Source organism: Cetorhinus maximus, chromosome 18, assembly GCF_964194155.1.
Source record: "Cetorhinus maximus chromosome 18, sCetMax3.hap1.1, whole genome shotgun sequence".
Lineage (NCBI taxonomy): Eukaryota > Metazoa > Chordata > Chondrichthyes > Lamniformes > Cetorhinidae > Cetorhinus > Cetorhinus maximus.
The window spans coordinates 38,944,707-38,969,092 of NC_135896.1; the positions used below are offsets into that span (position 1 = coordinate 38,944,707).

Sequence of the window (24,386 nt, forward strand, 5' to 3'; positions counted from 1 at the left end):
TAGCCTCTTTCACAACTTCAAAACTTCCCAAAGTACTTTGTGACTAATGTAGTATTTTCAAAGTAGTTACTGTTGCAATGTAGGGAAATGTAACTGCCAGTGTGCACACACAAATGCCTCAAAAACATTAACGAGATAAATTGCCAGATAATCTGTTTTCGGTGGTGGTCATTGAGGAACAAATATTGAATAGAACAACAGCTTGCTCAGACCACCTCCTCGTGATTAATATCATTGGATCTTTTAAGTCCTACCTGAGAGAGCTACAGTAACTTGGTTTAACGTCTTATTCGAAAGACAGTAGCTATGACAATGCAACACTTCCTCAATACTACATGGAAGTATCAGCCTACATTATGTGCTCAAAGCTCTGGAGTGGGACTTGAACCCACAACCATCTGACTCGAATGTAAGAATGCTATCACTGAGCCAAGCCAATCCCTTTACAACCAATAATGACCAAAATAACATTGATTGCCCTACATTTTCTATTTACCTGACTTTACAGTGTAAATTTCTCCTATATTCTGAGCTCTCCAGAATCTATGTACCTTTGCTGCCTAGAAAGCAGACAGGTGAGCCAGCTGCTAAGATATGATGTGCTGCACTGGCAGGATAACCCCATTTGCCCAACTAATTTCCATTCCATATTGAAAATGCAACTGCTTTAGGTACCCTCCAGTTTAACACAGCTAAGATTAGAAACTGGGAAGAGTGAAGGATTGAATCCGTACCTTTCTGTTTGAGTCACATTGTCTCCTTGCCACATTTACTGTAGCGGTTCAAGGTGGCTTACCACCACCTTCTCAAGGACACTTAGGGAATAGCAACAAACACTGGCTTTGTCAGCAATGGTCAAATCCCATGAACAATTAACAAAAAGATGGGGGAGGGGTAAATAACTAGCATTTTTTGCTTCCAGATCACTTAATTTTAAGAATTGGAATAGTTAATTCCATTGAAGAAATCTGGTGTAGACTATGATTCAAAATAACTCAAAATGCCATCGTAGTTGTTGTCCTATATTTACCATCCACTAGCTTAAATCATGTCCCCTTGTCCTACTAACCTTTTCCATAACTGTCTTGTCCCTCGAAGACCGCCTCTCAGGTGCTTACATTCCAGGCTGCAATACCCAAGTCTCTCCTCATAATTTCAGCCCTTTGACAATGGGGTTCAGCCTCAGGGCTCTTCCCTGTGCTGCCTCTAACACTTGAAAATCACTCTTGTGCCTTGGCAACTAGATCTGGTTGCAGTGCTCAACATGTAGTCTAGCCAGTACATATTCAGTTTGGTCACACTATTTCTGTCTTGTATCCTCCTGTGTTGCTACGTAGCCTAACATTCTATTTGCATTGTTGATGGCTGTTCCAATTGATTCAATGTACACATTCATGGAGTACGTATGTGGCTTATTCTTCTCCCTATTTTCAATACTTTACACATGTCTGTATTCAATTTGATCTGCCAGTGTGTGTTCTATTTATATATTTTATACAACTCATTCTGTAACTTCTGAACTCCCTGAATTCACTGCTCTTGCTGGTTTGATATCAGCTGTAAACTTGACTATTTTGCTTTGGTTTCCTGAATCCAAGTCATTTATATAAATTCAAACAGTAGTGATGACTGCATCAAGCCCTAGGGCACCTCATTCAGCACTCCTGTCGTTCCCCCCACCCCCCAATCCTGAAAAGCACGAGTTACATCCTATCTGGTCAGCTAATTTCTTACCTACTTTTAGGGTTTACCCTGATTCCCTACAACTTTCAATTTAACTAATTGTCTTTTATATGGAACTTTGTCAAATGTCTTTTGGCAGTCAAGGTATATGATAAGTCCAGGGTTTCCCACAGTCCATATTTGTTCAAAACTATCATCTCTAATCAAAATTACCTCTGAGCACTCTGAATAGCATGTTTGGAATAGAAATGTTCTATTTCCTGTTGTTAGTTCAAAACCAGTTCTGAAATAAATTATTCCAACACTTGTTGATGTAAATACTTAATTTCATGTTAGTGTTTATCTCTGGCACTGTTTTCGTGCTTTAGCTTTGATGTTTATTGTAATCAGAAACTGTTTGCAACATAATTTTGCTTGACCAAATATTGTAGAGATTAAATTCCATTACTTTACTAAATTTGAGCAGTTGGTGTTACAGGGGTTTTTGAAAATCCAGCATAATTAACGGATCTTAGCTTGTTCAGTGGAATTGCTACAGTGCACGTTACTAGGGTATTTTGTTTATAGAAAGGGGTTTTTGGAAATCTGCTGTTAAGATAAGATTTGATTCAACAACCCCCATTGAAAAAATTTCATGTTCAGATGATATTCCTCACACCATGATGGTAATTCTTCATGTGAAATAGTTCTGTGGATTTTTTTAAACTAGTAAATGGGGCTTAATAAATCCTGACTGCATCTTCATTCATAAATATGACGTGCATGCACTTATGTAGATTGCGGGGTATGAATTTAATGAACTAAACTGAAACTTAGTTTTGTCATTTTAATACTTTAAAGGTGTTTATGATTGCTTCTCAACTAAATTTGCTTCATTACCCTCTCAGTTGGAAGTCAGTGATTCAAGCTCCAGCAGTAACCTTTCCTTAGCTAAGATCAGGCCAAGCAGTGACCTCAATAATAGTACTGGACAATCTCCTTCTCATCATAAGGTCCAAAGAAGTATATCAGCCAATCAAAAGCAACGACGATACAGTGATCATGGTGAGTGCTCAGAATCATCCATTTTTAACTTTCTAAGGAAACAGGATTGTTCTACTTTACGATAAATTAGATATTTTCTTTTATTTCTTCTGAACTGTAGCCACAGAAAGCATATTGCATACATGTGGACTAGAGTATTTCCTTAAACTTAAAGGGCGGAATTTTACACCAGCAGGATATTATGGCCCCACCGAAGTCAGTGGGCTTCTGAACGGCTTGCCACATTTTATGGCCCCGCCCCGCCGCGACAGGGCTGAAAAATTCCACCCAAAGATTCCACCATCATAAAAGCTATACGATTGTGGTGAATGTACTCATTTCATTGAGAAAGATCTGCAGATTAGAATATTACCAAAGCCTTGTGATTAATATACATTCAACATCACATACACAATAAATTTAATAAATTCTGAGCAAGATAATTGATGTAACTAATTACAGATTGTGAAGGACATAACCGGAAAATAAATTTTTGTTTTTCAAAGCTGGACCCTCGATTCCACCAGTGGTATCCTATCCAAAGAGAAGTCAAACTAGCACTGCAGATAGTGACTTAAAGGAGGAAGTTCAGTCAAGGAAATCTAGCACCACTGCTGTTGGAGGAAGAGGAATTACTCCTTCCAGCCCTAAGTTGGGAAGTGCTAACAACCCTAACAAAGCAGAGATTCCTGATCGCAAAAAGAGTTCTGTTGTGACTAGTGTAAGTATGCTGGATACCAATTCTACATTTAAAATGTGTTTGTCACTAGATTTGCAGTATTGTATAAAGAAGGAAGGAAGAAAGAACTTCTGTGTATAAATTGGATTTCATAACCACAGGATGTCCTGAGTGTTTCACAGCCAATTATAAGTACCTTTGGAGAGCAATCACTTGTAATGAGATAAATAATCAGATAATCTGCTTTGGTGATGTTGCTTGAGAGATAAATGTTGACTAGAATGTCAGAGTAATGCCTTGCTCTCTTTCAAAATGTGCTGTGGTATCTTTTATATTCAAGTAAGAGGGAAAGCAGACCCTCAATTTAATGTCTCATCTGAATGGCAGCATTTCTCGAAGTACAGGGTACTGTAGTCCTCAGTACTACACTTAAGTGTCTACGATGTGTTCAAGTCTTGGGAGTGCTTTTTAAAACCCACAACCTCCTGACTCACAGGCAAGAGTGCTATCACTGAGCCTAAGGTTAAACATTATTGCAGGTTATACGATATACAAACATTTTTAATGAGATATTGTCTAGCAACAGAGCAATGGGCAGTGATTGCAAAGGGTCACATATCTGAATTCCAGCCTGAACAGTTAATGCCCAGTGCTTTTGTCAAGGAAGATTTGCCAGTTTTATGCCAAATTGCTAGATCAAGTGTTTGGTTCAGAGCTTCAGTATTTGCTGGGAGAAGTCCAGCTCCTTTTTGTTAATTATTGAATGTTGCTGCTGCTGTTGAGGTTTGCATTTCAGATTGTACACAATCCTAGTAGAAGCATAAAAGGAGATTTTACATTATAAAATCAACAGAGAAGCAGCTTTGAATAATTTTGAAGAAATCAATGCTTATTTATCTGTTATCAGAATAACACGGTGTCTGGAGGAATGACCCGACGGAATACATATGTATGCAGTGAAAGAACAAACGTTGATAGGCACTCAGTATTACAGAATGGAAAGGAAAATAGGTAATTATTTAGAGTCAAAGATGTTTTATAATGGTGCAGAATTCACTTTAATTTAGATGAATTGTTCTAATATAATATCCAAATGCAACTGTGTTGCAATGGTGGTACCTCATGTATGATATGTTTCTATTTTTCTCTTGTAATAGATCTTTTCACATGCTGAAATAGCATTATTGCCTATAAATTACATTGGACATAGTACTGAAATAACTGTAGAGTACGTTATTGCTTTGCAGTTTTAAACTGCTTTTCTTTTTCTGTCTTCTCTGTTGTTTTAATTTAAAAGGTAAAATCGCAGCTAACTTCTTAAACAGCATGGTGTTTGCTTTCTTTTAATTTGCACTTGTTCAACATTGTGCTCCATGTTGTATTCTGTCTGCTTCTGCCTCTATCTCAACCACACTTCATCACAGCCTGACAGAAATGTCTGCTTGTGCGACTAGTTCTGCGTCTGCATATGCATCTCCTCCTGCATCTACATCCGCTTCTACTACATCCTCCACTTCTGCCCGATTGCGACATCAGAAGTCAATGTCCATGTCAGGCTCAGGGTATGCTACCAAGATGATGCCTGCAATAGACAATGAAGCAGATAACTTCCAGCCTAAGTAAGCAAAGGAGGATAATTCATTAAAACTACCTGCTGATATTTTTTTACCTGTTTTATTTTTGTTTAATTTTTCTATATATATATATTGGAATCTGTAAACAGTTGCATAGATTTAGCTGCAATATGGCTTCTGTGCCCATACTTACTCTGTCCTGAAATATTTATGTAAAATTATAGCCCCATTTGATTGCAACCATGTTAACACATGATTTGTTTCTAGGTTAAATTGATAATTTGAACCAATTCATCAGCATAACAAGCAGAGAATAAAACTGAACTAACTCAGTTATTAAAGTTGCAGATCAGCAGTTCTGATTACTATTCATTAGGGCTATAATTCTAAGTACCACATGGATAATGGATAAATGCGATAGTTCTCTCTTGGCTCTTAAACTAAGGGAACCATCCATTTACTTTCAGTTGTGAGCAGTTCACACAAACTGTAATCTTAAGTAATCATTTTCTAGTTTCACTTCATTTCATACACAATTCTGACCATTGAAAAATGAAATTGGATGATTGCAGATAAAATTTCCACTCCCAATAGGTTCTACAAGTATGATATTCTTGTCAATTTCAGTTAATAGAAAAGCTTTCAATGTTCAATTAAGCTGTTTGTGCTTATTTGCCAGAATTATACATTCTTGTGCAATTGTAAATTTGACTTTTTAATTTGATATTTACAGTGCTGTTATTCTTAACATTATTGTTATAATTGGTATTTTTATCTTATCCAAGTCAAATTTTCAACAGTAGACAGCTTTGGCTGTTAACTTGTTTAAGTAGATACTTTTCCTGATGCACGTCAGCTGATAATAGCATTCTATTTCTCTAGAAATAACTTTTTGAGAACTAGTAGTGTATTGAGAGTATTTTTAACGCCTAATATGTTCTGCAACAATATTGGAGCTTTACGAGTTACAAAACACTGCTTCATTACAGTAATTGTTATGTTTTTTATAATATTTTCTTGTAGCACTGCACCAGGTCAGAGGACACCTGTGACCTCCACCCACAGTATCAGCAGCGCCACCACTCCCGACCGCATGCGTTTCCCCAGAGGAACTGCCAGTCGTAGCACTTTCCATGGTGGTCAGCTCAGAGAACGACGAAATGCTACGTACAATGGACCACCTGCATCACCCACACTGTCTCATGATGCCACTCCTCTATCACAGACACGAAGCAGAGGTTCCACAAATCTCTTTAGTAAATTAACCTCAAAACTCACACGAAGGTAAGTGTAATTGTAAGAATTTGAATAAAGGTACAAGATGGCAATTTACATAAAATATATGTATTTGGCATTAAAAGAGCTTGTAAAAGTATTTGACAGGCATCCATTCCTGTGTTTTAGTATTTTGACAAATTTAGATTGAACTTTTAGCCACAACTTGAACCTGAGCCTGCTGTTTAAAAGCAGTGCAAAAGAATTATTACTGGTGTCATTCCAACACTATCTAATAGTGTTGGGTTTATATTCTGGGTGGCTGAAGTTGCCACTTTCATAGAATCATTTATTGCATAATATTGTTAGCAATAACCAAGGAACGTGCTATATAATAGTGCCTTTCATATTTTCAGGATGTCTGGAAATACCAATGAAGTATATCAAGAATGATCACTGTTTTTATGTAGGTAAAGGCAGCAGACAGACTGCATACGGGAACGTTCCACAAACAACAATGAGATGACATAAGAACATAAGAAATAGTAGCAGGCGTAGGCCATTTGGCCCCTCTGGCCTGCTCTGCCAGTCAGTGAGATCGTAGCTGATCTGATGCGGCCTTAACTCCACTTTGCTGCCCATCCCCCATAACCCTTGACTCCCTTGTCAATTAAAAACCTGTCTAACTCCGCTTCGAACATATTCAATGACCTGGCCTCCACTATTCACTGGGGAGAACATTTTAAACACTAACAACCCACTGAGGGAAGACATACCTCCCCATCTCTGCCTTAAATGGGAGACCCCTTATATTGAAACTGTGCCCTCTATTTCTAGATTCCCTCAAGAGGGGAAACATTCAATGAGCATCTACCCTGTCAAGCCCCCTCAGAATCTTATATGTTTGAATAAAATCACCTCTCATTCTTCTAAACTCCAATGAGTATAGGCCCAAACTGCTCAACCTTTCCTCATAAGACTACCCTTTCATCCCAGGAATCAGCCTAGTAAATCTTCTCTGAACTGCTTCCAATGCAAGTATGTCCCTATATTAATTAAGGTGACCAAAACTGCATTCAGTACTCTAGGTGTGGTCTCACCAATGCCATGTACAGCTGTAGTAAGACTTCCCTACTTTTATACTCCATCCCCATTGCAATAAATGCCAACATTCTGTTTGCCTTCTTAATTACCTACTGTACCTGCATGCTGACTTTTGTGATTCATGTGCAAGGACACTCAGGTCCCTCTGTACCGCAGCATTCTGCAGACCCTCTCCATTTAAATAACATTCTGCTTTTCTATTTTTCCTGCTAAAGTGGACAACCTCACATTTTACTACATTATACTCCATCTGCCAAATTTTTGCTCACTAACTTAACCTATCAATCTCTCTTTCCAGACTTTTTATATCCTCCTCACAACTTACTTTTCCTACAATCTTTGTATCGTCAGCAAATTTGAGTACAATACAGTCAATCCCTTCATCCAAATCATTAATATAGATTGTAAATAATTGAGACCCCAGCATAGATCCCTTCAGTGCTCCACTAGTTACAGCTTACCAACCTGAAAATGGCCCATTTATCCTGCCTCTCTCTTTCCTGTTAGTTAGCCAGTCCTCTATCTATGCTAGTATATAACGCCCAACGCCATAAACTCTTACCTTGTGTAGTAACCTTTTATGGTGGCACCTTATCAATTGTCTTTTAGAAATCCAAATACACTCCATCAATGGTTTCTCTTTATCCACCCTGCTTGTTACATCCTCAAAGAACTCTAATAAATTTGTAAAATATTATTTCTCTTTCACACAACCATGTTGACTCTGCCTGATTGTATTATGATTCTCTAAATGTCCTGCTACTACCTCTTTAATAATGGATTCTAGCATTTTCCCAATGACAGACATTACTGTAACTTGGCCTATAGTTTGCTGCTTTCTGTCTCCCTCTTTTCTTGAATAGAAGTGTTACATTTGTGGTTTTCTAGTCCGCTGAGACCTTTACGGAATCTAGGGAATTTTGGAAAATTACAACCAATGCATCCACTATCTGTGCAGCCACTTCAGCTGCCCCAGGATGCAGGCCATCAGGTTCACGGGATTTGTAAGCCTTAAGTCCCTTTAGAATTCTCATTACTTTTTATCTAGTGATACAAGTTGTTCTAAGTTCCCCCCCTCCCTTTTGCTGTTTGATTTTCAACTACTCTTAGGATGCATCTTGTGTCTTCCACTGTGAAGACAGATACAAAATACTTGCTCAAAGCCTCTGCCATTTCCTCGTATCCTATCATTAATTCCCCAGTCTCTCATTCTAAGGGACCATGCTCACTTTAGCTACTCTTCTCCTTTTTGTAGACCTACAGAAACTTTTACTGTCTGTTTTAAAAATCTTGCTCATTTTTTCTCTTGTACTCCAATTTCTCCTTTTTTTTAGTCACTCTTTACTGGTTTCTAAACCTTTGCAGATCTTCTTCCCTACCACTAATCTTCACAACGTTGTGTGCCTTTTCTTTCAATTTGATACCACCCTTAACTTCCTAAGCTGGCCATGGATGGTGCATCATTTTGGTGGAGTCTTTCTTAATGAAATATATCTTTGTTGAAAGTTATGGAATATCTCCTTAAATGTTTGCCTAGCATCTCTCTTGTCTTATCTTTTAACTATTTTCCCAGTCCACTTTAGCCAACTCTGTCTTCATACCATTGTGATTGCCTTTGTTTAAATTTAAGACATTAGTTATGGACCCATATTTCTTAATCTCAACTGAATGTGAAATTCTAGAATGTTAAAATCACTCTTGCCTAGAGGAGCCTTTTACTAAGAAGTCCTTAATTAATCCTCATTCATTACACATTACCAGGTCCAAAATAGCCTGGTCCCTGGTAGGTTCCAGACCGTATTGTTCTAAGAAACTGTCCTAAATACACTCTATGAACTCATCCTCCAGGCTACCTTTGCCAATTTGATTTGTCTAATCGATGTTAAGATTAAAGTCACCCATGATTATTGCAGTACCTTTCCCGCAAGCCCAATTATTTCTTAATGTATATTCTGTGATTCTGTCCTACTGTGCAGCTACTATTAGAGGGGTTGTAAACTACTCCCACCAGTGACTTGTTTCCTTTGCTGTTTCTTATCTCCACCCAAACTGATTCCACATCTTGATCTTCTGAACCAAAATCATTCCTCACTATTGTACTGATCTCATCCTTAAAAACAGAGTTAGCCCACCTCCTTTCCTCCTGTTCTTCCGACATGTCAAATACCAAATATTCAGGTTGAATATTCAGGTCCCAGCCTTGGCCACATTGCAACCACATTTCTGTAATTATTTCTATTAATGCTATCAATTCATCCTTCTTGTTACGAATGCTACGAGCATTCAGATAAAGAGCAGTTAATTCTGTTTTTTTACTGTTTTTGCTTACTCTGACCCTATTTGCTGATTATATTTGTACCCTCTGTGCCTTCCTGTCACACTTTGGTTATCATTCCCTGTATCATTATCCTGCATTATTGCAATGTTCTTTCTCTTTAACTTTCCAAATCTCTCCACACATCAACCCCACTCCCCACTATTTAGTTTAAATGCCCTCTCTACATAAGAGAGCTAGTTTATTTTTGGCAGTGCTGATTGAAGAATAAATGCTGGCCAGAACACTGGGGGAGCTCCCCTGCTTTTTAGGTAGTGCTATGGGATCCAGTATAGGTTTTGGTTCAAAGTTTCCTCCTAAGGTGGTCACCTCCAACATTGCAACACTCCCTCAGAATTGCATTGAAATGTCAACCTAGAATATGTGCTCAAGTTTGGGGAGATGGTGGTGTAGTGGCAACTGGACTCGTAATCCAGCATCATGGTGGAGTGTCACAGGACTAGGAGTGTCCAGAGGCTCAAGCTAATGCTCTGAAGTTCACACCCCACCATGGCAGTTGGAGAAATTTAAATTCAATTAATAAATCTGGAATATAAAACTAGTCTCAGTAATAGTGACCATGACGATTATCAGCAATTGTTGTAAAAACCCATCTGGTTCACTAATGTCCTTTAGGGAAGGAATTCTGCCATCCTAACCCAAGCTCGTTTGTATGTGGCTCCCGACCCACAGCAATGTAGTTGACTCTGGAATGACCTCACAAGCCACTCAGTTCAAGGGCAATTTGGATGGGCAACAAATGCTGACCTTGCCAGCAATGCCCACATCCCATGAAAGAATAAAGAAAAAAAGTTCTTCGACTGGATATTTAACCCGCAACCTTCTGCATCAAATGCAGGTGTGGTACTACTGGACTAAGCTGATAACTGCCAAGTTGCTCCTGTGATGCAGGAAGTTTTATAATGACTTTTAGCATTATTAAAGAAAAAAAATAGACTTGCATATATATAGTGCCTTTCATAATCTCAGGACATCCCAAAGTGCTTCATAGCCAGTGAAGTACTTTTAAAGTGTAGTCACTATTATAATGTATTATTGTATTTAATTGCTGCAAACTGTAAAAAGTGTAATAACTTGAATGGGTGATTGGATAAAATATTTTTCAAGCTCTACATGGTGTTGTTTATAGGCATTTTAGTCTGCAAACACCTTGCTTATATGTGTCCAAACGTAAATTCGAAATCTGCTTTTGAATTCCAATTTTTTTCAACTCTCAATTTTTTTCTACTTGCTAGATTGCATATCTGTATTGCTAACAATTAATCAAATCTCCTGTCTTCCACCATTTTATAGTAAGATTTTCTTGACAGGAAACCAATATCTGAGCATGAGTTTACAGTATAATGTTTAAAAAGGAAGACCGTTTTCCATGAATCTTACCAGAGCATTCTTAACTATCCAACTAAAAAAAACTCAGAAGTAGATATTATTCTGTCTGGGGATATAATTTAAAGATAGAATAAATCAAACAAAATGATTTGGTGAAAAATGTAAGATATTTGCAAGATGCAGGTTATTTTGGATCTTTTCCTGATTGGAATGAGTTACCCCACATTACATTTTGAACCTCTTTTTTGAGGTAATGTTTATTAAGATAGCAATTGTAGAAAGCTATAAATGACTGCTGCACATGGCCTTGCAGAACCTCCTGGCAGATATATTGCAAGCAATGATAATAGTTTATATATGTTGGTATTTAATTCATGTGGCTATAAGATGGTGGACATATTTGAAACACTGCATCTTTCACCCATCACAGTTGTCCAGTCATATTATGTGCCATAAACTTAATCTGAGTTATTTATGGAAAATGCCTGAAGAAACGCATTTTAACAAATGGGATTGAGCTGGTCCTGACTGGTCTGTTGGGGCAGTCATACATTTCTACGTGACTGGAATGTGAATTTTAGTTGTAGCTAGGCCTTGTGTGCAATGCCACATTGCTATATCCTCTCATCATGCCATTTTTCTTATCCCTGCTGTTTGACTTAGGCATCAAACATGCAATTTTTTGTATAACATATGTTTGGGCTTTGTTTACATTTTTTGCTTCTCATTTTTTTTTAATTTAGAAACATGTCTTTCAGGTTTTCCAAAAGGTAGGATTTAAAACATAATTGGCTTGATCTGCAATATCACCTGAAACCTGGTTTCACAACCTTGATAACTCAACGATTTCTTGCTTATATGAAAAAAGTTACCCATGGCTTACTTGGAAGATTATATACTATTAAATCATTAATAATGATGGAGAGTGCTCTAATCTGGTTGCTCTAAACATATCTACAGCTGAGCATGCTAACCACCTGCTGTTAAATGAGATTCATGATGATTAACTGAAGATTTGATGGAATAATTTTGCTTTTTTACTAATACTTGTACACCAAGCATGAGTGGGATATATGTTAAAGTTTCCGTAATTGAAAAAAGGCATGCTGTAAAACAGCAATAGACTTTGAAAACGGCATTTGTTTTATAAACTGTGTTTGGCTCGGGAAGCAGATTCTGTGATTGCAATACTAAGGCCTCTTGCAGGAAGTGTGATTTAGGATTCAAGTGGTGCAGCAACATTTGGATTTCTGTGGCAAATGGTATAATTTTGTCTTCCAAATATCCTTCTCAGAACAGGGATGATTTGCCATACCTTATGGAAAAGATTTGCAAGTTAGATTAAGGTGCTTTTCCCTTCTATGAAAGCATTTCTTTGGGTAGGACTCCATGTAACTCATGGTATACCTTTCTAAAATGAGAGACGATGTACAGTCTTCATGTGTCTCTGAAATCTTTTATGCCGTCTGATCTATTTCTTTTCTCCTCAAGATTGGAATTTTAAACAAGGTTTTAGTAAATTAGAAGGTGCTACCTTGAAAACATGCAGTATCCCAGCTCAGGATTGACATCATGCCATATGAGAACATAGGTATACTTTATAAAATTGTCATTACTACAGAAATTTTAAACTTTCTGGAGAAAATATTTGGTGAAGAAACATATTTTTATTTAAATGGTTATTAAAACATATCCTTTTGCTCAAGAACTAGCTTTGGGATTGCTGCCTTTCCCCAGGGTATCATTGTCCTGATTGTGTCAGGAAGATGATATGCTTTCGCTGGGCTACATTTTAATGGATTAATTTAAGTGGAAAAAGGACTTTGCAATAGGGACGATTTCTGCATTGCAGCAGACTTGCTGTCTTTAGTACATGGGGCATCAAGCAGTCAAATTTATACTTTATAAAGGAGTTGCATTTTACTAGGGATACTGTAATGTTCACTAGTTTAAATATTATGTAGCACATTGATCTAATAATATTGTTCAGAAGGATTACATATATTGCCTAAAAGCTGTAATACATCATTAAAAAAAACTGCTGTGAAGTAGGTCACGTTTCACAATTGTAATGGAATTCTTTGAGGAGTTAACTGAATTGGTACACAAGGTAATTTCAGTTGCTGTAAATTACTTGGACTTTGAGACATTTGATAAGATTCTAAATGTGAAATTTATAAGAAGGATAAGGCTCATTTAATTAATAGTAAATTGGCTGGTTGGATTGTAAACTGGATTAACAATAGAAAGTACAAGGTAGTAAAGATTCACAAATGCTCTAGATTAGATCCCAGGAGCTTGATTTTCAGTCACCCACAGGCGTGCTTTGGAAATAGCACTCTCAGATGGTGTTTCATTCTTCTCACACCTCTGGAACGCACTGCTATTTTCAAAGCAACAGTCGGGTGGGGGGGCTGCGGTGTGGGGTGGCGGAGGAGGAACTAGCAACCCTCACTCCTCCAATTAACAGCCTGTTAAGCTCCTTGAAAAGCTTGAAGGGCTGGGGTGGACAAGAATGCAATTTTCACATTGCAGATCGGAAAAGAACCATCTGGTGCACATTAGTACATAGCTGTCAGGATCAATGTGAGGAACTGTTAAGTAATGTTTCTGCTAAAGTAAAATTGTTTGGAAAAAGGTGGTTATTTGAACATAGCTCTAGTACCTCTTCATTGACTGTTGGCCACTTAGCTGTGCCTTGGGGCTGCTGTCTCTCTGATGTCCTGCCTGCTTTATTCTGCAAGACAATGGCAAATCCAATAATGACTGCCGCCTGCCTTTGAGAATTGCACTCTGAGTCAATTCCTACTTCCTGGCAGCACCACCGGGAGGCCCCTTGCCTCCAGCCCAATTCATGAAGCTTCCTTTTAAAATAGTGTTGTGTTAGCGACATAGATACAGTGTGGGGTCAAGACTCAAATGATCTGGGCTGGGATTCCCGACCCCGGATTGAAAATGAAGCCCCAGGTGTGAGATTTATTGATGGAATTCTGCTGTGGTCTCTGCTGTGGTCTTTTCTGTGTCTACCGAATTTTAGAATTTGTAAAAAAAACATTGCGAAGGTTGTTCCCTGTGATGTTTCAGAAATTCGCTGTGATACAAAGTTATGTGGTCAGCTGATAGCTATATGATGAGTTAAAGAGTTGAATTTATTGCGCATAAGTACAAAGTTGTGGCCAGTACAAGACGAAATGTGAAGTGTGAAAACATGATCAGATACTTTCATTAGCAAAAGTGGAAAGAAAAAGATTGGGGGTAGAATCTTCGGCTCAGCGAGTGGGGGTGGGGCCCACTCGTTGAGGTGTAAAATGACGCGGGGTGATGTTGGGCGTACATCCCAACGTCACCACGCACCATTCAGATTTTCAGTTCGGCAGACGCACAACCAACTCGGCTGCGTGCCCGCTGAACTGTCAAAAGCTTATTAAGGCCGTTTAACAATCAATTAAATCATTGACCTGAGCTGCCCGTCCAACCTTAAGGTTGGCGGGCGGGCAAAGAGCCCAGGCGGCTTTTGCATTTATCATGGAACCTCATCCATGGGCGGGATGAGGTTTCATGAATGTTTTTAAAGTGTTGGAAAATTTTTTATTAACATTAATGGACATGTCCCAGCTCATGTGACAGTTTCACATGAGGGGACATGTCCTTAAAATATTTTTCTCCTTTATTCAATGTTTTATACGTGAAACTAATCTCCCTGAGGCAGCTTTGTGCTTCAGGGAGATTTCTGTGCTCTTTCACGCACATGTGCAAAAGAGCGTAGGCCCCAACTCAGCCTACTCCCCCCGCCCACACAGGGAGTGCTCAGCGCTTCTGGGTGCGCGTCACACTGGGCGGGCCTTAATTGGCCCACCCTCGTAAAATGGCGGCGCCCAGCTGATCGGGGGTGCTGATCGGCTCCGCACCTGCCCCCGCACAACCCTCCCGACGGGGAGAAAATCCCCCCCTGAGTTTAGGTCAGGTTTATTGACTGAATATCACTTTGAAGTCACTATGAAGCTATTATCACAAAGGTAAGCAGAGTTACAGGAATCATCTTTGGAGCATTTAACTTAACCAAAACAAGTTGCTCTGATTTTGTATAGACAGTTGTTGAAGATACATTTGGAATATTTATGAAATTCTGACACCCACATTGAAAAAGAGATTAATATATGAAAAAGAAGTAAGGAAAGAGTGAGGAGGGTGATTCTGGAAATTAGAACTTTTGAAATGATATTCAAAAATAGATATAGGCATAGACAACAGAGATGCAGACAAATTCATTGATTAACCACTTGTTTAAGAAAAACAGTGTGACTAAATGTCTGGTTAGGAATGGATTGAAGTTCCTAAGAAGTAATATATCTAAAAATGATTAAATATTAATGCCATAGTTGCTGTGCAGCTGGACTGTGGAAACTTCATGCCAAGGATAAATAATCTAGGATAGGAAGGAACAGCAAGAAAAAATAAAAAACCTTTTCCTAGGAGATAACATAGGTTGGAGCGAGCCAATGATGGTCTAGATTGTATACTGTACATGAAAAAAAAGCATTGCTGGCTCTTTCTCATTCCACATGTTATTCTATTTCATCAACTGTTTTTAAATATTATTAAATTTGTCAGAGAGCTTTTTCCTTTGATAATCTTTCCCTCTTGTAAAGTGATGGCCCAATTATTTGTACTTCTGAGGCCAAAAGTTGACCAAGTAGTGCACAAACAGGCAGTGTAGACATAGTGGTTGCCTGTTGAGGCAACAAGGTAGCTTTGTTACTGAAATTTTGTGTAACCCGTCCTAGCCACTGAGGGAGTTACAGACCGATGAAATAAGAAAAAAAGAAATACTTGCATTTCAGTAGTGCTTTTCACAACTATCAGACATCTCAAAGTACTTTGCAGCCAATGGATTACTTTTTGAAGTGTAGTCACTGTTGTAATATGTAATATGCACACGGCAAGCTCCCACAAGCAGCAATGACCAGATAATATGCTCTTTTCTGATATTGATTGAAGAATAAATATTGGCCAGGATACTGGGGATAACTCCCCTGCCACTCTTCGAAATAGTGCCATGGGATCTTTTACATCCATCCAATAGGCAGATGGGGCTCTGGTTTAACATTCATCTGAAAGACTGTACTTCCAGCAGTGTAACACTCCCTCTGTACTGCAGTGGAGTGTCAGCCTTGATTTTTGTGCTCATGCCCTGGAGAAGGAATTGAACTCAGAACCTTGTGATCCAGAGGCAAGAGTGGTACCAACTGAGCCACTGTTGACACTGAAGAAGGGAAGAGTGCTTTATTTAATGCCTTTCACATATTTAGGACATCCCAAAGTGCTTCATAGACAATTAATTACTTTATTAGTGCAGTTGTGGTTGTTGTTGTAATTATGGGCAAACACAGTATTCAATTTGCACATAGCAAGGTCTCAAACAATAAATTGAGACAAATGATCAGTTAGTCTGTGTAGGTGATAGTATTCGAGAAATATATGTTGGTAGGAACATTCCCCCCCCCCCACCTCCTCCCCCCACCTGCTTCTCTATGTATAGCACCATGATTTTTTTTATCTCTACTTGCAAAGGTACAAAGAGCTTCAGTTTAACATATCATCTGAAATACAGCACTTACTTCACTGCAGCATCTTATTGCTGTGCTGAACTGTCACCCTAGATTATGTGCTCCAATTCCTGGAGTAGGGCTGGAACTCTCAGTTTGACCCAGAGGCAAAACTAATAGTTGCAAATAATAACTTGAAAGCAATTCTACAAATCCAGACTTTTGCATGTACAGCTGTAAGTCAATCTAGCTGTTATAGAGAAAAAAACCCTGCAGTACTACCAGAGAAGTTTCTTCAGCAGTGGATTTGCAACCTAACGCTTGAAAACCACTGTAGGAAGCAGACTTCTAATTCAGATTGGCCAATAAATTCAGTTGGGCATTAAGTGCAAATTTCTGGCTCTATTTTGCTTTTAACAGTAATATGTGCATTTAAATTTTTCGAATGATTAAAAGGGTTAGAATTCTGCCAGCAGATTTGAAACAATTCTTGTGTTAAAGCATGGTTATTTTAACCCTGTCCTTTTCTTTTTCATTTGTTTTTGTTGAGTATACAGTCATTAAAATTCTTTGAATTTATATTCTTTTTCATCCATTCTTTCCCTAACCTAATCACCTATTAACACTATAAAATATCCAGATTTGAGAGGGATTTACAGACCAGTCAGAGGTACACTTCAGAACACTTTTTTGATTTTAATGGAAGAAATATCCAGAATGATACGTTGCTCAAATATTTGATGATATTTGTAAACTATTCAATCACTGCAAACTATTTCATTATCACTGACCAAAGGAAATACTGGAAGTTTCTTAGTTATCTGATGAAGTAAGCTCAGTAGCATTTTTCACAACTAATCATTGAGAATTAGCTATTTTTTCCGATTATGGTTATCAAAATCCTATGTACCTTATAGCTGATAACTAAACTCTTGTTCATGAGAACAAAAATTTCCTCGTGTTCCTATCCCCTGCACGTAAATTCTTTTAGAACATCACAGATAACCTTCAAATTTTCAATGATTTTGTTAATTATACTTCCTAAGACAAAATAATGTGATTTTTCTTTAGAGTTAGGTTTGGTTGCATTCTTTGTTTTTAAAATGTGAATTTTCAAGATTACTAATTTGATTTTTTTGAAGCATATAAAATTAAAAATTTATCTTAGTAATATAGAGCAGAACAATACATTTGAGAAGGATTGTATCAATGACGCTATCATTTCACATCAAGCATTTAGGCTAAACTAATCAATTGAAAGTCTCTCCTTCTACTTAATGTAAGGATCCCAAGTGAATAAGTTTAACAATTGCCCAACACCACTCATAATTTGACTCCTGATTCAAAATGGCTTGTGTATGAAGTAAAAAAATTGAAACTGATACAGATGATACTTTGAAAATGGGGTTAAGATACATCATTAAAAGGTTTGGAAGAGAGGGCTCAACCCTGTATCTGGTCATGTTATAATTACAAATGCTTGAAATACATAGTGCAAATAGGAAATGTTCTGCTTTTGCTATGATTTTCATCCTTCACTTTGAACGCACAATTCTTCTCTCGTTTTTCCCTCGCCCATCCCCCAAAAAATCAGATCTGTTGAATCGTCGTAATCTGTAGGTTGCAAAACTTTGCCAGCCCTTTCTGCTTCAAAATGAGTGATTCATTTTATTAACTATATAAAGTATACTTCATCCTGTCAAGTATGCAATAATTTTGTAGGCTTTCCCCATTCTCACTACAGGATCTTGAACAAATATATTGCATATAATATATTCCAAAATAATGTGTCAGCAATTTTTAATATTCATAAAATATAACTAAGATGTCTTTACAGTTTTTAATGACTTCAAACCACTTATCAACCTCCAAATCTGGATGATATCCTCTTTCAAAATACTGCTGTTGCTTATGACATTTAAATTTAAGTAACAAATAACATTTTATACCTTTCTGTAAATCATTTCATTAATTGTTCTTACACTGACAGAATTCAAAGTCTAAATCGTTATGCCGGGTCCACCAGCCCTTCGAAGAAAAAGTGATTTTAAGCTATTACTTCTTAAAAAATATATTAAAATGGGGAGGACTGCTGGTGATAAAACGCATTGGTGTAGTTCATTGAAGTCAGACACTCCAACACTTGACCACGCCATTGTTTCTGAGGAGTAATCCAGAGAATGGGTTCAAATTCCACTGTGGCAGTTCGAGAATATTAATTCAGTTTTTTAAAAATGGGGAAAAGGCTGATGGTAGTGAAAATGACCAAGCTGTCACATTGTCACAAAATCCAACTGATTCACGAATGTCCTTTAGGAAGGACACCTGCCACCCTTACACATTCTAGTCTACATTTAAATCCAGTTCCATACTAACATGATTGACTTAATTGTGTGAAACCACTATCATCTCAGGGCAATTAAGGATGAGCAATAAATGCTGACCTTGTCAGCAGCTCCCGCATCCCAAGAATTTGTTTTTTTTAAATGTCCAATGCAAGGTACTTTCCACGAGGAAGGAAAAATAATGAACTTGTATGACACTTTTCATATCCTCAAGATACTCCAAGGTGTTTCACAGCCTGTTGTCTTTATAAATTGCTACGTAGTCAAATTCAGGAGTCATATTATGCAAGGCAATGTCCCACAAGCAGCAGTGCGATAACTGACCAGTTAACCTGTTTTTTGGAGGTATTGGTTGCCCTCCCACCATTTCAAATGAGAGTGAAGCAGAGTTGGTAGAAGTTCTGAGTGAAATAAGAAAGAGTGGGAAAGTAATAACAATCATAGAGATGCGTGAAACTTGCAAAGTTCTGAGGTTTTCTATACAGATGAAAATAAAGGCTGTATCTTCATTCAGCACTTGACAGACATTGCATACATGTGAAATGCATTTCATGCTACCACAGCATTTGTCCTGAGATTCACTGTGAGTCAGTTGTATGGTTAATGTGAGTAGTTTGACACTACTGAGGAGGAATGTAGTTAAGTAGTTGTGTGCATCTTTGGTCAGTGATGAGGAAGTTAATTTAGTTTTTGTTCTAATTTTGTTCTAAGTTGCTTCAACCATAGGTAACAAAGTGGGACCATCAGCACACAATGTGCTAACTTCTGTCAGACTGATTGATCTATATGTACAGTTTAATTCTCCAACATTTTTCCTCTTCTCAGGGTCACTATTGACCCATCAAAACGGCAGACTTCGAACAAATCAGTGCCCGCAAATACTCCTCAAGGATCAAAGACTGTTAGTAAGTCTTCAGCCTCTAAATCTTTCCTCCTTTTGACATTTATTTCTGAAATTCTTTTCTTACACACTTACAAAACCCTGTTTTATGTTTAGAATTCCTCTTCTCTTCCAGATCTCAGAATCAAAGGATTTTTCCACTGTCTATAAACATAAATATAGTAGTAAGTTACAGTTCTTCAGACATCATGTGATTCATACAGAATTGTTTTGGACAGAACTAAGAAATGTTTCAGGTTATGATAACAGTTAGATTTAATACATAATCAAGAAATTCCCGTCTGGATTTTTTTTAAAGAACTGGCATTCTTCTTTGCTCACACCACTCAGGATGTGTTGAATGTTTCTCTGTTGAGAAACTATGTTAGTTTCAATATGTTGTTTCTCAGCACATTTTAAAGACCATTTGGTTAGTCCTGAATGCAGACTAAAGGGATAGGAATGTGTTAGGCTGTAATTGTAATAAGTTCAATGCAGTTGAGTAATAAAATATTTGTTGCATATTTATTAAGGAAATGTTTCTAGAAGCATTGACTCTTAAATGTTAATTTAAGGAGTCTGTACTTTTGGTTTATATGCACTTCTAACATGCACACAGTGGGAGGGAAGTCTGGCCTTTATTTTATAGTTTGCATTGGAATGAAAAATTAATATATTTTTGTTTCATTGTAGTGTAATATATCAACTGACTTGAAGATTGTCAGCCCAAAATTAAGCAGCAATATCGTGCATAAAACAATTAGCTGTGTGAATCCAAATACAGGGACTTCAATCTATACTGCTCATATCAGATTTGCTTTCTATTGTGATTCAGATTTCTTAAATTCCTTGTGTTGTATTAGTGGTTATGTCATTGTGATTATCAATGAATTGTACATGTGGAATACACAGAAATAGTATCATTGAAGGAATTGTTTCAGACATTAGACTGAATAGGTAGGATGTTCTGAAATTGATTGCAGTAAGAATGTTTTCTTTGTCTCTTAAATTGTTTTTGGACCTAAATTTAATGTTAAACTGCATTGCAGATTTATTGAGCCGGTAGGATTATCAGCAGTCAAGGCATTTTTATCTATGAGCCTGTGCATTCACTACAACATGTCCTTTTTTAAAATGCTACCATACACATTAAACTACTCGAGAAACCTAGTATAAAAATAGATAATGCTGGAAAAACTCAGCAGGGAAACCTAATATTTAGTTCAACTTCCCACTAAATATGAATGACTAATAGTATTCATTTAAGATTAACCTTTAACCTGTTGAAAATGCATTTGGGTGCACAGTGAATATAGCAGGTTGGGTTAAATCTGAAAGTCAAATTTCACTTCAAAAATTCTACGCCATAATTTTAACCCATATTGCTTTAAAATCAAATTATCTATTTCTTCTTCCATCCCACATATGGCTAATTAAAAATCGTATTACTGGAAACTTCTTGTCAGTATGTTCCATCTTGACCTCCATAGCTAAGTTTTGTCTGTTGCTTTATTGATAGAAAAAGCGGTGAAGATGTTAAAGAACATGGCCTGTAATTTCTCCTCTGACACAGATGAGAGAATTCCTGTTTCATTCTTTAAACCTGCTAACAGAATCTGTGACAAAGGCTTTGAAATGTGTAATTCTATTCTGCATTGTTAATTTCAGAGAGAAAGGATTTTGCCATTTGAAGAGGAATTTCAGTTCACCCAGGAATTTAACAATTAACCTATTCATTGATTTGATAGCATATTACACTTTAGTGGCCACTAAATGTCTGTGAGCATTCTGTACTGGTAGTGTATCTTTTAATTCTGATGAAATTTGAACACATTTTCCAATAAGTGTTTTGTTTACATTTTAATTTTATTAGGCTCCAAGTTAAGTGTAATCAATCAAAAAGCACATAATTAGATTAAAATGATTAGACTTCTGCAGTTTCCTATTTTGTTTTTGCAGCTGGTTGTATTTAATGTTAAGAATAATTGCAACATTTTATGCTGGAAGCAAATTTAAGCATTGTACTTGAATGGAGAGAATTCTGTATGATAGGTGTTAATTGATGCACAAGAGATTATATAAATCATTCTGCTGATCAGGTAGCAGGTTTATACCAACTTTTTCATTGTTACAGCAATGCAAGTTTAAGAATGTGTTAGTTGTAAATTAGATAATATAACAAATCTGCCATAATTGTTTAATTCCAAATGTGTATTATTGTGGTTTGCAGCAAGGTGTTATCTGAGAAGCATTGGGAGTATTATATTTCTTGCTTAATTTCTACTTAAATCTATAACCACTGAAATCCAAATATCAAAGGAAAATTTTATACTTGATTTTGTCAGCATGTTTTCATTCATTTGCATCAATGTTCATTTTACACAAATTGTAATTATGTTTAAAATAGGAGGAGAGGTTGGAAATATAACAAGAAAGATAGTATGAAGCACCACGAGTGGTGCATTACCTTGAAATCTGAGGCTCCTTTTTAGAGAAATTAGTTCCTGAATAATTAGTTTTTTGCATGAATTTTCAGCTTTGATTAGAACTGCTTGATTTCTGTGCTTTATCTTTATGTTCTCTTATCTTCTCTTGCACTTTGCTGTTACTCACCTTCAGTAAATTTCTAATTATTTTGTAGTTTTAAATTTTACAAATTATCGTTTGCAGTGATTGGAAGCTGTAGAACTATATGTTACTTCTGATGTGTCAACTTCCAAATTGTGCTCAAAGGCAATATGATAAATTTCTAGTAACCTAAATAGACATGAAATCTATTAAAATAGATTACCTATACAAGACACAAGAAGTAAAATGCAGCAAAAACAAAAATAGCTGGAAAAACTCAGCAGGTCTGACAGCATCTGCAGAGAGGAAGACAGTTAACATTTCGAGTCCATATGACTCTTCATCAGAACTAAAGAAAAATAGAAATGAGGTGAAATATAAGCTGTTTGAGGGGGGTGGGACAGGTAGAGCTGAATAGAGGGCCAGTGATAGATGGAGGCAAAGAGATTGCCAAAAATGTCATAGACAAAAGGACAAAGGGGTGTTGACGGTGGTGATATTAGCTAAAGGATGTGCTAATGGTGACATTAAGGGTAGAAAGCAGGACAAGCAAGTACAATGCAGCCTTAGGGTAAACCAGCGTGCTTGTAACCTCCGTGACTATTCAACTCCAAACTCAGGATCCAACCCCATCTCCTCTCTATTACAATGACCACCGACTTTCAGCTCCATACCATAACTCACTTCTGAAACAAAAACAAAAAATGCTGGAAAAACTCAGCAGGCCTGACAGCATCTGTGGCGAGAAAGACAGAGTTAATGTTTCGAGTCCGTATGACTTCTTCAGAGCTCAAAACGTTAACTCTGTCTTTCTCGCCACAGATGCTATCAGACCTGCTGAGTTTCTCCAGCATTTTTTGTTTTTGTTTCAGATTTTCAGCATCCACAGTATTTTGCCTTTATAACCCACTTCTGTCCCTACCTTACCTTCATCTCATGTCTTTGTCACTGCTAGCCTCAAATACTCTAATGCTGCACTGGATGGCCTCTAATCTTCCACCCTCTGTAAACTCCAGTTGATCCAAACCTCTGCTGCTTGTATCCTATTTTACACCAAGTCATCCTTGACCATTTTCCCTGTGCAGCATTGGCTCCCAGTCTCCCGATGCCTTAAATTCAAAACTCTTATCCACATCCTTGCCTCTGCCTATCTCTATGATCTCCTTCCTCTGTCCACCATGTTCCCCGCCTCCCACCTCCCCACTGCAAAATTTTCCATTTTCTGGCCTTGGAACTAGGGCACCTCTGTCTTCAACTACCCCCTAACCACATCATTGGTAACCTGTTATCCCACTTTCTGGAATTCCTTCGACCTCTGTACCTCCATTAAAACCTCAAACAATTTGTTGGGAACCCCGCATAACTTGTGCTTCTTCAGCTCAACTTACATTTTTCTATGTTAAGCGTGCTATATAAATACAGGTTGTTTGTAAACAAGTTACTAGATTTCTTGCAGCACTGCTCACTGGTTTTATATAAATCTGACTCTTGCTTCTCCCTGATGCTAGTGATTAATACTCAGTATGTAATCATATGAAGTACAGTAAATCCCCGTTTTAAGTCTTTCTGCTTTAATATAATAGGCATACTGGGCCGTTATCTGCACTTAGCACTGGAACTTCCATTTTAGCAAGTTTGGGGTCAACATAGCTTCGCGTGACCCGATTAGTGCTGTTTTAGAGTGGCCTCTCCCACTCCTGCCCCTCCCACTTGCCAACTCTCCTGCTCACTGCCTCTCCCAGTCTCCAACACCTCCCCCACCCCCAACTCCCCAACCTTCCCGCCCGTTGTCTCTCTTGCCCCACAAATCTCCCACTCCCTGCCTCTCATGCTCCATGCCCCTCCCACTGGCTAACCTTCCCGCTGGCAGACTCTCCCGCTTTCAGCAACGATTCGTGTGAGGGAAGCAGCGAGCAGGAGAGGCAACAAGCAGGAGGGTTGACAAGTGGGAGGATCCCCGGACGGGAGAAGTGGCAAATGGGAGATGAGTACTATTGAAAAAGTTAGCATATTACTTCTATATTTTTAAACTTATCCAAGAAAAGGAATTTAGGGATGTACATAATATTTTAATGTTTATTTCTGAAAAGAAAGGTCCTACAGAA

The 24,386-nt window shown here is 37.6% G+C and overlaps 1 protein-coding gene across 9 annotated transcripts in view; it reads left to right on the forward strand.

The window, feature by feature from the left end:
- Positions 1-24,386, forward strand: part of mark3a (MAP/microtubule affinity-regulating kinase 3a) — a 220,291-nt gene that overhangs the window by 190,966 nt on the left and 4,939 nt on the right. For 4 of the 9 annotated variants that reach the window (XM_078562458.1, XM_078562457.1, XM_078562460.1 and 1 more), the window contains 5 exons: positions 2,571-2,727; positions 3,213-3,427; positions 4,293-4,396; positions 5,983-6,243; positions 11,686-11,712. In XM_078562458.1, the coding sequence (XP_078418584.1) occupies positions 2,571-2,727; positions 3,213-3,427; positions 4,293-4,396; positions 5,983-6,243; positions 11,686-11,712 (764 nt within the window). Of the gene's footprint in view, positions 1-2,570; positions 2,728-3,212; positions 3,428-4,292; positions 4,397-4,809; positions 5,005-5,982; positions 6,244-11,685; positions 11,713-19,658; positions 19,743-24,386 lie in introns of all 9 variants that reach the window. The other 5 variants (XM_078562459.1, XM_078562461.1, XM_078562464.1 and 2 more) reach the window with 4 other exon arrangements.